At 40.2% G+C, this 13,602-nt stretch overlaps 1 protein-coding gene across 1 annotated transcript in view; it reads right to left on the bottom strand.

Annotated features, from left to right (window-relative positions):
* The window catches only part of cacna1g (calcium channel, voltage-dependent, T type, alpha 1G subunit), a 239,374-nt gene that overhangs the window by 65,315 nt on the left and 160,457 nt on the right, over positions 1-13,602 (bottom strand). Inside the window, exon 23 of the mRNA XM_055654095.1 lies at positions 13,289-13,481. Within this exon, the coding sequence (XP_055510070.1) occupies positions 13,289-13,481 (193 nt within the window). The remainder of the gene's footprint in view (positions 1-13,288; positions 13,482-13,602) is intronic.

Genomic DNA, 13,602 nt, shown 5'->3' on the forward strand with positions numbered 1-13,602 from the left:
TTACAGAAGCCAATTAACATACAAACCTGCATGTCTTTGGAATGTGGGAGGAAACCAATGTATCCAGAGAAAACCCACGTTGTTACGGGGAAAATGTCCAAACTCCATACAGACAGCACCCGTAGTCAGGATCGACTAGCCAGGATCACCGGCGCTGTAAGGCAGCAGATCTACTGCTGTGCCACTATAAAAGACTAAACTCAGAATTGTAATGGTCTCTTTAAACTCTCCCCAAATATTATTTGGAAATTTATTTAAAAAAATAAAATCTCATGGTAGGAATATATAAATTGTCGTTTGCGTGCTAGATTGGGGGAGTAATGCAAAAAATTCTGGTTATCAATCTCAGGAAGATTTGGATATTGCATGTTATCAGGATAATGAATGATTATGAAGAGTGTCTTTGAGACTGTGTGCATTCCTCTGTATGCTTTAGTTTCCTTACATGTCCCAATGATGTTTGGACTGGTAGTATAATTGGCCACTGTACATTACCCCAAGTGTATCAATGTGATAGAATCTGTGGGGAGTTAATGGAAAATATAGTGAAAATAGGTTTAGGGAGGAGAGGGAGATAAAGGGGGAGAGAGAGAATGAAGATAAGGGAAAGAGAATGGAGATGAGAGAAAATGAAATGTGAGAGGATAGAAATGAAGAGGGAGAAAGAGAGAACCTGGAAAGGAAGGAGAGAAGAGGAGAAAGTGGATTACAAAGGGTAGATAGGGAGGAATAAAGTGAAAGAGAGAGTGGGGAAGTGAAGGGGATGCTATGGGGAGAGAGAAGGGGAGGAAGGAGAATGAGAGGGAGAAGAATGAGAACGGAGAGGGGTAGAGAGAGAGAATGGGAAGATAGTGAAGGAAGAGTAGGTGGAAATATGGCAGTGGGGGAGAGTGGAAAAAGATGGAGGTAAGTTAGACAGAGAAAAATGCTGAAAAGTGAGAGGAGATGGAACGATAGTAAGAGCTTGAAAGAGGTAAACAGATAAGGAAGGAGGAGCTAGACAAAGTAGGGGGGAATGTAGGGAGAGAGAGTGCCATTAATGCTTATGTACATTCTCTGTAGCCCATCCCCCAGCTCCCACCTTCTCTTCCCATACTCTCTCTCGCTTCCAACACTATCTCCTTCTTCTTCTTTATTTCCCCTGTTCTGTCTCTCCATCCCTCCTTCTTTTCTATCTAACCCCGATCTTTCTTACTTTTTCGTTTCCTCACTGTACCCCAAACCTTCTCTCCTTGCTTTTTCCTGCTCTCTCTTTTCAATCTCACTCCCACATTCTCTGTCCCACCTGCTACTTCTCAGCCCACTATCTTTCACTCCCACCTCTGTTCCTTTTCATCATACTAACTCTTCTCTCTCTACCTGACTTTGCCTCTCTCCTTATTCCCTGTACCACTCACCTGTCCCTGCTCCCTTTTCCCTACTGTCTTTCCCTCTTCTCTCCTTTCCCCACTTGCTCGTTCTCTCCTTCCTCCCTCTCTCTTTCTTAACTTCCTGTCCTCTCTTCTCCTCACTTTGGCCGCATTCACTAACTTAATCTCTCCCCTGTGTTCTCTATCTCCCTCTCTCAACTTTATTCCCTCTCCTTCACCACCCCCTTACCTTTGCCTTCTCACTCCATCCTCATCCCTGCTGCTTTCCCTTTTTTGTCTTCCTTACTTTTCCCTCCAACCCTACTCCTGGGTCTCTTTTGGCCTCGTCAATGTGCTGGTGCTCAGGGTGTGGCCTGACCTTGTGTTGGCACTGAGTGAGTGATATTGGTGGTTCCATTCACCCGTGATGCTGGGAAGTGGGGCTGCTGTTGTGTTCAGGCTGTTTTGGGATCTTCTTTAGCTCATGAAGGGATTGACAGGTCCCATGTTTACATTTTACAAACAAAAACTTCAGTTTAATCTTTTTTTCCAACTAGAATGCACAATTAAAGAATTAAGGAGCTAACATGCTAATTTACGATTGTGCGATTTGTGTACCTTCATGCTGATTAAATAACAGCCCTAATGAAAATGCATTTTGGCAGGTCAATGAGAATGAGTGGAGTTGTGAGTCTAAAAGCAAGAGTCAGTAGAAGCTTAAGAATCAAGTAATCTCCTTCTGTTTTTGTTTTTATAATCTATACACTTGGGCATGAAACCAATTTTTGCTGGTGATGTGCGTCAGGTTTTGAGAATTCTGCAGGTTGTAAAATGGTGACTGATTTATTACTGCTCAATAGTTTCTCCTATTGTCTTAATGAGAGCCAATGCCCAATTGCTATTACTTTTATCTTCATTTCAGTCTCCCTTCAAACATACACAGGGAGGGTGATACTTTGGGCATTACAGTGCCTCGTGTTCTAATGGATAAGAGACAGGGAAGGAGGTTTTGGCAGATTGCCATGGCCCTAAGTTAAAGGACACCTCCAACTCATCAATCAATGCTGATTTCAACTGCAGGATAGTCAGTGTGCTCAGCCACTGCTCCACCACCCTCTGATTTATTTCTATAGCAATTACAGGTATTTTTCGGTTCAAAATAACAAAACAACTGTTTGAAAAAGGTAATGGGTTTAATGAGACCATTCTCTGCTTGCAATTCGACAACACTTTTCACAGTAAGTGAAAATCAAAAAACCTGCAAATGGTCGAAATCTGACATGAAACAGAAAATGATGTAACAGTCAGCAGGGCAGGCAGCATCTGTGGAAAGAGAAACAAGAGTTTTCTTTTCGGAAGGAAATGTCTTCAGCCTGAAACTCTCTTTCTCTTTCCACAAATGTTGCCTGACTTGCTGAACGTTTCATGCATTTTATGTTTTAATAGTAATTCTTCACAGTATTGTCCATGACTCCTTATAATTAATTCAGTGATTCAAACAACAAACCGTTTAGTCTTGGGAAATACAGACAATTCATAGGCCCTTCAACATGTACCAGAATACACACGCTTGAACAGCCAACAAAAGATATTACAGAGAACAAAGAGTGGCGATTAGATTCTGAGAATACATCCACATTCTCAACTCAACTGGACAGGATTGGACTGACTGAAAACAAAACTAACAGGTAATCAAGTGCTAGAGCATGTGGTCTCTAAAAACTGGGAAACAGATAAACAATCAGCAAATGAAAGTCACACAGTTCATTATAACATACAGGTTGGACACAATTAAGCTGTAAACCCAGCCATCAAACAACATTAATGGGACAATCTAGACATATTCTCAACATGGTTTCAAGAGATTTGGCTCAGGAGGAATGGTGGAGAGTTCTGTTGCGCGCCCTGCAGAACCACTGGCAAGAACTGATGAATTCATGATGTAATCTGAAGAAAGCCAAAGGCTTGATATAAGCTTTACCTCAAGATTAATGATTGTACCTTACATTGTCATTGATTACACCTCCATTCCTTGGTGGCTAGTTACATTAGTTGGCACATTGAGAATTCACAGGAACTTGCCTCCTGAATGGAGGATGGTGCAGAAAGGGGTTGACTGAACTCTCTACCATTCTTTTCCTTATTAAATTTCAAATCTCCTCAACATACTGATTTCAACATTTCAAATTTCAAATGTGTTCACAGTACATCTGAGCATTGACTGCTCAGTTGCTTTGCCTATGGCAAGCAACGCTCCTGATAGGCTAAAAATATAAGAACAGCATCCTTCAAGTTTATGGCTAACTTTACAGCTTTTAGCAGCAATGCATGAGCAAAATGTCTTTTTCACACAGAAAATCCTTCAGTATCATTCCATCCTGTAACCTGCTATGGTAATGACTGGTGTCACAATAAATCTATCAAGCCACTGTATTTCAACTCTGAGTAATAAGAAGTTTTGCAACATTTTGAAGAACATGTAGGCACTTTGGAAGTTTCTACATTAAATGCAAGTCATGGTGCAGTAAGGGACCTATTCACTACACGTTTGAATTGCTGGCTAGATCCTTAGACTGGAGGTGTCCGATTTAGAAAAATGATTTGGGAAACATTCAAATACAGTTCATTAACTTATTGTTAAAGAACAGTAATGGCACATATTGGATATTGTTTTTTCTTTTCACTTTGGTATCATTACTCGCAAGTGAAAAAATAGTTATTCAACATCAGACAGGATTTTTTCATTAACTACACAGGAGAAAATTTAACCTGAGCCAATGGCAATCAAATACAGTATTTTAAACACTTGCTTGTACAACGTAAGTTTGTATCTTCAGTGTGCGAAGTTCCTGATGTGAAGATACATAAATTGCCATGTAAACCTAACATACAATGTGTACTAAACTTAAATTGCCAGTATGTAATGTTCTGGACAGTCTGGGGAAAGAGACATTTGCACTGATAAAAAACTGTGTTAGTGTCCTTCCTGGCACTCCCTAATTTCAGAGATCATTAGTACACATTTGCAAAGGCCATTGAAACATTGCAACACAGTAGACAGTTGGACACACTATGAAGAAACAGTACAAACACTTACTTCACATAGACGGCATTAAATAATAAAACAATATGACAAACACACATGAAGACAAACCACAGTGATCTTTCTGAGTCTGCCTTTGGTATGAAAAAAATGTAAGTAAAATGATAGGAAACGTATTCTTTATGTTGTTCAGGATATTGCTCATTTAATGTATCTGATAAACTTGGGTTGGGAGGAGTGAGGAGTGAGGAGGGAGAGGATTGAACCTCCTTTAATTTTTATTATAGATGGGAGTTGAGCTTGTTTTACTGCCTCCCCGAGAACATTTACACCCAGTTTTACTGTCTCAGATTTAACAACAGCAAATCTGAATAAAGTTGACAGCAAACATTTCTTTGACATATATTCCAGAGAGCAGTGGACTGGGGAATTTTGAGCTATTAGTTTGGACATTACGGAGAAAATGTATCTCAAGGTCAACTTATCTTAAAATTCAGGTTTAAAAAAATCAGTGACATTATAGGCACTCTCTCCATTTGCCTCTGACAGAGAGTATAAAGTACAGCATTAGAGTAGACATGGGCGAGGATTAGTTCATAATAATGATTTCTGACAATACAGTAGTTTGTCACAATTGATCTTTACCTTGCTGAGTTAGTTACATAAATCTCGGTGATTCATGGTGACAGAGATTACTTGGGTTTACTTTAACATCTGTGCTTTTTAATTTAGTAGCAACATCAGAATGCTGGATGTATGCTCAATAACACAGGGCTGAATTTTATGAATGTTTATTCAGCATGTGCTTAGTTAGCCTGTTGTTAGAGAATGCAGATACATATGAATAATGAATTGTTCTCATAATGCTGGTCACGAGATAACGTCTGCCTGGAATTGTCATCAGCGGGTATCACAACCTCCCACTTTTACTCTTGAAGAAATGGTGCAAATTACTTTTGGAGATAGGATGTGGGGATTTCCAGGGGGAAAATCCACACTAACTATCTGGGAAGCGTATGGTTTGGGCAATGGTGAATAGGATGAGATTTGAGTTATCTGCTTACAAATGAGAAAAAAATGGACCAAGAGTACTTATTAGCCACTTATATTGAAATTTGGCCGTATCAGATTCTACACTCTGAAGTCACAGTCTAGTGGCTACAGGGACAGCACAAAGATGTGGTATCACCTTGATAAATATCACCCATGGCAACAGCTCTGTTCTCTTGACTGAGAATCTGGCTGGCTTACCTGTGATTGTGTTGCATGGGTAGCTGTTGGCAGAAGTACACAAGTACTTAATATACTGAATATATAGAAGTACTTAATATACTGAAGAAAACCCCAAGAATAACCTTAAAATAAAAACTACATTTGGATTTGACTCCACCATTACTGGACCTTTTTTCCAGGTTGAGACTTTTCCAATAGGCTAAAACAGACAATAATTCAGAAATATTCCAGAGAGAGCTTTCTTGATTTGAGATTACTATTCTGGAAACGCTAAATTGGTTTTGGTGTGAAAAAAAGCAGAAAACGATAGATCTATGAAAACTGTATTCAGTTTTGCTATAAAAATTATAATTTGTAATAAAGCCATAGTGTAAAACAAAAGAAAAACACAGCTGCCATATTAGATTCCTTCGCTGTTCAAAAACCAGTAGCTACTTAAATGTTGCCTAATTAAGCCCTGTTGTGAAAGAGAGCTCCTGGCTCAACAATTTTAATTTGAAAACTTTGACAGTGGCTTTATAAGATGTTGTTGCCTGCTTACATTGACAATTCATTGAACCTTCAGCAATCTTACATTGATATTGCCCACCTTGTTGATCCAGATTCTGAGGTATATGCCTTTGGCAATACAGCCGAATCACTAATTTTGCATGCTATGTGATAGACCAGAGCTTTTCCAGTTCCTGGCTGTAAACTTATCAGCTCTGGTTGGTTCGTGGTCTGAAAGCAGATATTGTACCTTGTATCTAACTGTAATGATAAACAGAAGCAGGAAAATGGCTTGACAACAAAGACCAACATAAGTCTGACTTGCTTTCTGTATTAGATCGCTTGTCCTCTCAATTCAATAAAAAAACAGAAACGCTCTCTCTGGAATGTGTTACAAGAGGACATTTTGGTATTGTGACACGAAAGGAACAGGAAAAGACAGGTTCTGGAAACGTTACAGGCAGCAATCATACAAAGTGGTAGAAAAGAAGAGAGGGTTAACTAGAGTTTTCAAAGTTTGAAGTTTTAAAAATATGTTTGACCAAAAAAATTAGACCGAGTGGTTTCCACCTGCTCAGCCAATTGATAATCAAATGGATATTCCATGCAGCCTATACGGGAGGACAAAAATGAATGAACCATTGAATGATAAACATATTTAGGAAACGCTAAGAGAGAGATAACAACTGATAGCTATTCCTTTTTAAAAAATAGCAATGTTATCATAAGATAATAAATCAATATGTGGTATGTGATTTTCTTCATCTTTGAAGCAAGTGTCAATATTAGAACAACATTAGCAGCAACCAATCTGGGAATGCTTTGTCTTCAACAATTTAACAGTGGTCTCTTGCATTTGCATTGAAGAGCCAATACTTCAGAATAGTTTAGCAGTGGACAGAGTTGAATGTCATGTCTTACATTATCAAAATGGAAAAATAGAAATGTGGCCAGACACTAGACAGGCTGTCACATTAACATATACGGATTTAGATTGATCAAATTATTTTCCATCTTTAACTCTAGAGGGAGCAATCTGTGTCCCTTTGTTAAACTGTTGGGGATACATAGGGCATCAAATTATTTAGAATAGTGAATACAATTTTTCTTGTAAGAAGACTTGCTCTTTCACTACTTCATATCACTTCAGAAAATGCTTTAATCTTTGCAAATTTAAAAAGTGCAATCATGAACCATTACTTTAAAAAAAATTCCAAATTTATGTTTCAGATCTTTTCAGAATTGAAAGAAAAGGGCTCAAAGTCTGCTAATTTCATTTTTAAAGTGAAAGGGTGACGGAAAGAGAGGAAGATGCAGAAAGTGTGAGAGGATGGAAGGAGACACAGACTTTGGGGAAGCCGAGCTGACATTACCAGAAAGAACCGGCTGAAGATCGATAGGAGGAGGAGCATGCAAAGCAAAGTGACAACCTGCAGGCAAATCAAATTACATCACATCCTGCTGAAGCTCTTTTCTCTTTGGAATAGTGAATGATATGAACCTGTACACCCCAGTTCAATAGTGTGAAAACATCTGGAAGGTCACAGGGATTAAAAAAAAAAGGAATATTAATTTTTGGAAAAAAGTTATCTCTACATAGTTTTGCACTGCCTGCCTGCAACAAAATAGTAACAATATATCTGCCAGAAATGTGACAATTCTCATCCTACTTAAATATTTGTAATGTATCTTAAGTTATTACATCTGTGGTAAAACCTTTATCTGTATTTCTCAAGGGATATTTGATGGATATTTAATGTTGTCCCTTTGTGTGTTGTTTGAGTTATTGGATCACTGAGTTACAACCTTGACCACGACTGCTTTTGTATTGGAAGGCCTGCTTTGATTATTCAATCCATTAACTGTAATGATATTTTTTATGAATGCGTTACGGACACAACATGATTTGCCCAACTTTTTTGATCAGCTTGAGGCTGTAGGTAAAAGATAATTCATAATTCAAAAATCCCAATAATCAGGAGACATTTTACACAATGCCAATAGTAGAGCAGACAGTTGATATAATGTGATGCAGGTACCTAATACACAGCTAGAAAGATTCATATTCTGTTTCTGTGAAATTATAACTCACACTAAAGCAGAATTAGTCAAAATGGTTTGATGTTAAGGTCATGATATGAAAAGCTTTAGGAACACAGACTTTTAAATAAACACATGAGCTAAGAAACTGGTTGTTTATATACACCAGGGATCATTAAATGGTGAAACTGCCTTCATCATGAAAGTGCCATGCTCTATGCATGTTGGCTTTATATATATTGTCATGATGTCAATACTCATACAATGCCCATTTCTGTCCTTGCCAATGTAAATTTTGATTCTGATGTCCACCCCTTGATCACTGTGAAATCAGGTCAGCACAAGTACATTGAGTACTGTGCAAATCTAAGAAATTGCAGATGCTGGAAATCTAAAATAAAAATAAAAACCGCTTAAACCACTCAGCATCTGTTGAGGAGAAACAGACTTAACATTTCAGTTCAGAAATCCAAAGTTCAGATGAAGGTATCTGGTTTCTGCTAAAGCTCTTCGGCTTGAAAGGATAACTTTGTGGCTGAGGTATCTGGCATTTTCTATTTTTATTGTGTGCTAGTTTGATGCATTATTTATTATTTAATGGGACAATCTGCTGACAGTGAAACCTGACTGAACGGCCTCAAGACGCAAAGCAAGGTGTGTACGTATACGTACTGCTTATGTCTGGCATGGGACATCTGACATGGGAAGAGTTCCTTTAAGGGCAACACCTTCTGTCAATACTGTACAGTAACGTGTTGGCAGCTGGACCAAATTGACTGTGGACCTGTCGGGGAATATTTAGCACATTTCTGTGCGTAAACCATTCCGTAACCCTGACTATGTTTTACATCCATTTGTGACTCAGTTTACGATTTCATGCAGAACGCGTAATGAGTTAACAAAATGAGTGAAATCAATTTCTCGGCTACATTGTTTCAACACTCAAAGTCAAGTATTTTTAGTTCTGACAGCTAGACTTTTTTTACTGCTCTTTGAAACTTTTGAAGCATAAACAAGACTAATCCTAACATGACATGCCACTACTGACCCCACCTCTGTGCCAATGTCACACAGTGCTATGAATCTCTACTGGATCCCAGTGCTTTTGATTCCCGTAGAAACAAGGAACTGCAGATGCTGGTTTACAAAAAAGGATACAAAGTGCCGGAGTAACTCAGTGGGTCAGGCAGTATCTCTGGAGAACATGGATAGGTGACGTATTAGGTTGGGGCCTTTCTTCAAACTGATTGGCTTCGGGAATGGGGGGAGGGAAAAAAGCAGGAAGAAACGAGGGACAGGACAAAGCCTGGCAAGTGATAGGTGGATATAGGTGAGGGGGGGTTGGACAAAGACCAGAAATGGAAATAAGAACAGGAAAGTTGCGAATTGTGAAATTAGAGGAGGGAATTCAGGTTGGAGGGGAGGGTGTGGGGAGAAATAGGTGTGAGTCCAACTGAGACCTAAGGAAAAGAGGGGGGAGGGAAAGGGGGGGGAGGGGGTTGATTTGGTTACTTAAAATTGGGGAATTCAATGTTCATACTGTTGGGTTGATAGCTACCCAAGTGGAATATGAGGAGCTGTTTCTTTAGTTTGCATGTGGACTCACCCTTGCAATGGATGAGAATGGGAAGAGGAGTTAAAGTAGTTAGCAACCGGGAGACACAGTAAGCATTGGTGGACCCAGGGCAAGTGTTTGGCGGAACGGTTGCTAACTCAATGCTTGGTCTCACCGATGTAAAGGAGGCCACACTGGGAACACCTGATGCACTGGATTAGGTTAGAGAAGATGCACGTGAACCTCTGTCTCACCTGGAAGGACTGCTGGGATCCCCGGGTGGATGTGAAGGAGGAGGTACGGGGATAGGTGTTACATCTCTTGCAGTTTTAGAGGAAAGTTCTGGGGAGGGCATGGTTTGGGTGGGTTGTGAAAAATGAACCAAAGAGTTGCGGAGGGAACAGTCTCTGCAAAAGGCGGAAAGCTGTGTGAATGGGAAGGTGGGGGTGGGAAGATATGACTGGTGTCTGTACTGAACTGAACTGAACTGAACTCATTGGAAATGCAGAAATGTTGGACAATAATGTGATGGATGAGGAAGCTGGTGAGATGAAAGGTAAGGACCAGGGGAATTCTATCCATGTTCTATCTGGGGAGGGGGGTGGGGGGGGAGCGAGAGCAGAATTACCGGACACAGAAGCGTGCGGGTGTGAGATCCATCTATGTTTACTGAAGAAATGTGGTATCTTAAATGTCCTAGAATGGAAACCGTCATCCTGGCAGCAGATGCGGTGGAGATTGAAAAATTGTAAATAGGGGCTAGTGACTTTGCAAGAGGCAGGGTGGGAGGAGTCCAGTTAACTGTGGGTCTGTGGGTTTGTAGTAGATGTCAGACAATATTCTGTCCCCCTGTGATGGAAATAGAGAGATCAAGAAAGGGGAAAGGGGTCAGAGATTTTGTACTAGTGGTCCCAGTGCTACTCAGATGTTTCCGATTTGTTCTACCCTTGGCCTAATATTTAGATGCAACCAGTAAGAAAGTGGACCAACTAGAGGGATTTGGCATGTCACCAAATAGTCTGACAAACTTCAGCAGATGCACTGTAGTAAGTATCCTGGCAGATTGGATCATGGTTTGGTGTGACAATTCCAATGCCCAGGAACCCAATAGGCTGTAAAGAGTGGTGGACAACCCAGTCCATCAGAGGCATAGCTCTGTCCATCATCGGAGGCATCTATATGAGGCCTTGCCTCAAGAGGTTGGTGTCTGTTAGTTTTATCCGAGTATCATGACGTCACTGGTACTATTCTGATGTCAGAGTTTTATTTCAGGTCTCAATTAATATTTTCCACCACCTCCCATTGCCATTTGCCACTGATTCCAAAGGACACCCCTCCTCTCTATATCCCTTACATTAAGACTTCAACATAACATTGTGTGAACCAGGGAACACTCTGCCTCTGCCCTGATGCTCCTCTCACCCCCCTGGAAACATTTGTGTGTGCTGTTGGTGCTTGTCTACCATGAGGCTAGTGTTGTTACAGGATGATATGCTGTTGTCTATGGTGCACAGCAAATCATCCTTAATGTATCCAGCACCCACCTCCCCTATCAACCCAGGCACAGAACATCACCCCTTTCTCAAGCTCTATGATACTCTTCTCTGCAAAATTCTAGTGCCACATTATTATTTGTTCTCATGACAACATGATTTTTTGTGCTGTTACAAAGTTTGTGTTGTTCTGCTCTTCTCTAGAGGGCTAAATTAGGGCAAGGTAACCCCTCCTCATCAGTACCAACTGATGCAGGACATTCTATCATGTTCTGGAAACATGGGATGATAAAAAATAGGATTAATGTAGGATAAATGTAAATGACAGGTTGATGGTTGGTGTTGACCTGGTGGGCCAAAGAACGGTATCTCTCTAAGACTCCACGACTGTTCTTTATCCAGTGCCACTAAGGCCAGTAAAATCGATCAGTTCTGCAAATGTTGGACATTGTGATGTCCAAACCTCTGCTACTCACTCTACATCTAAGGTCTCAATAAACTTAACCTGTTTACTCTAAGGCCACTAAGCTTGGTTTGGGAACAGCTCTGCCCAAGACTGCAAGAAATTGTAGGCATAGCCTGGTCCATTACACAGACCAGACTCCTCACTATTGACTCCCATCTAAACTTTATGATACCTCTGAAAAGCAGTCAACATAATCAAAAACCTGTCCACACCAGTCATTTGTTTTTTCCCTTGCTCCCATCAGTCAGTAGATACAGAAGCGTGAATGCATGCACCAGTAGACTCAGGAACAGCTTCTTGCCCTCTGTAATCAGCTTCTGAATGATCCTTCCATAAGCTGTGGTACTGTCCGATTCACTCCTACCCAATAGGGGATATTGGACTTAGTCTATGGAACTGGTGCGCTACAAATAAAGCCATGTTGAAATCTGGAAGCATAACCTTTATGAGCCGTAGCTAAACGCAAGTCAGCAACAACAGACCTGTGGAAGATTAGTTTGTGATAATATCTGGAGAAACTTATTTTGACAATTAAGGAGGACGACATCCCTATTTAAGTGTTCCCTTTGTCTCATAAACTGAGTAAAAGTTTATTATGAATGCAATATTATCTAAAGCCTTAAGCAACTTAAAAATGCAATGTCAAGATAACAGACAAACACATGAATGTATCTCAGTTGTGTAATGAAATGCATCATTCAGACCATCAAACCAGATAGAATAAAATATGGTTTACTATAACAGGTTAAAGAGTTTATGTTCTATAAAGTTTCGAGACAAAATTTGTCAACTGCTTATCACTGATCCTTCCTAAAATAACTGCCTGATGTCTGCTCACTGATAAATATTCACTTAAAATTTTTTAAGCAGAAGTGTACCGACAGTCACCAAATAAATGCAGTGCCTTATGGCTGTCGACTTGAATCAAGCCATTTTATTGAACATATGGGGAAAGTCAGTATCTTGCAATACAGCAGCTCTTTCATCACTGAAATATGTAACACCTTTGTTTTCAATTATAATTTCTTCCTTTCCATTTCTATTTCCCAACCGACTTTAGTTAAAAAAAACAGTTTCTGTGCAAGACAGAATTCAATTAATGTAGAGTATTGCCTACAGATTAGTTATGTTCTCTGGCCTGTCCCAAGCTATGGGAGTGAAGGGCTGAAAAGCAGTTGTGGTATAGGTTGTAAAACAAAAATCCAATAACACAAAGAGCGAGTGCACTTACAGGTCAATAGTGCAGGACATCGACTCCTTCAACAAGAAGAGCATCATGCATAAGTGATAAGAAACTGATGGCACTTTGGAGCCAATATCTTTGCACTATTGCACATCATGTTTTTCAGGTACTGTATTTATGAGAATGCTTTGGGTAGAAGACGGTTTGTCCTCTGAAAAGGTCGCTACCAAAACATGCAAGCAATGTATGACATGGCAATTTTTTGCATTGGTTGATGGGACCTTTTGTTTTAGCCCAGCTCATTCTACCATGCAGAGGCCTAACTGGCATGCTCTGGGATATCCCAATTGTCAGGCACTGAGAAGTGATGTCAAAGGTCAAGCACGACTCAGAAAGATACAAGAAAAACTACCGACCAGCCAGTTGTTTCTCCTTACTCCGTCTCTTTTTCTCCATGCGTCGGAGACGCTTCTCCTCGCGCAGCTTGGCCTCCTCCACCTCCTGGTGCTTCCGGCACTTGTGGAAGTTCTCCACCACCACCCCGACAAACATGTTCAGCACAAAGAAGGCCACGATGAGCAGGAAGGAGATAAAGTAAAGGAGCATCCATGGGTTGTTGTTCATGACCGGCTGAAAGTTGAAAGTCAACAACATTAAGGAATCCACCCATGAGCCCTTTGTCAACCCTTTTAAAGAACCATCATGGTCCCACCCAGTTGCACTTTTCCCATAATAATTCTACCATATTTTT

Source organism: Leucoraja erinacea, chromosome 23, assembly GCF_028641065.1.
Source record: "Leucoraja erinacea ecotype New England chromosome 23, Leri_hhj_1, whole genome shotgun sequence".
Taxonomy (NCBI): Eukaryota; Metazoa; Chordata; class Chondrichthyes; order Rajiformes; family Rajidae; genus Leucoraja; species Leucoraja erinaceus.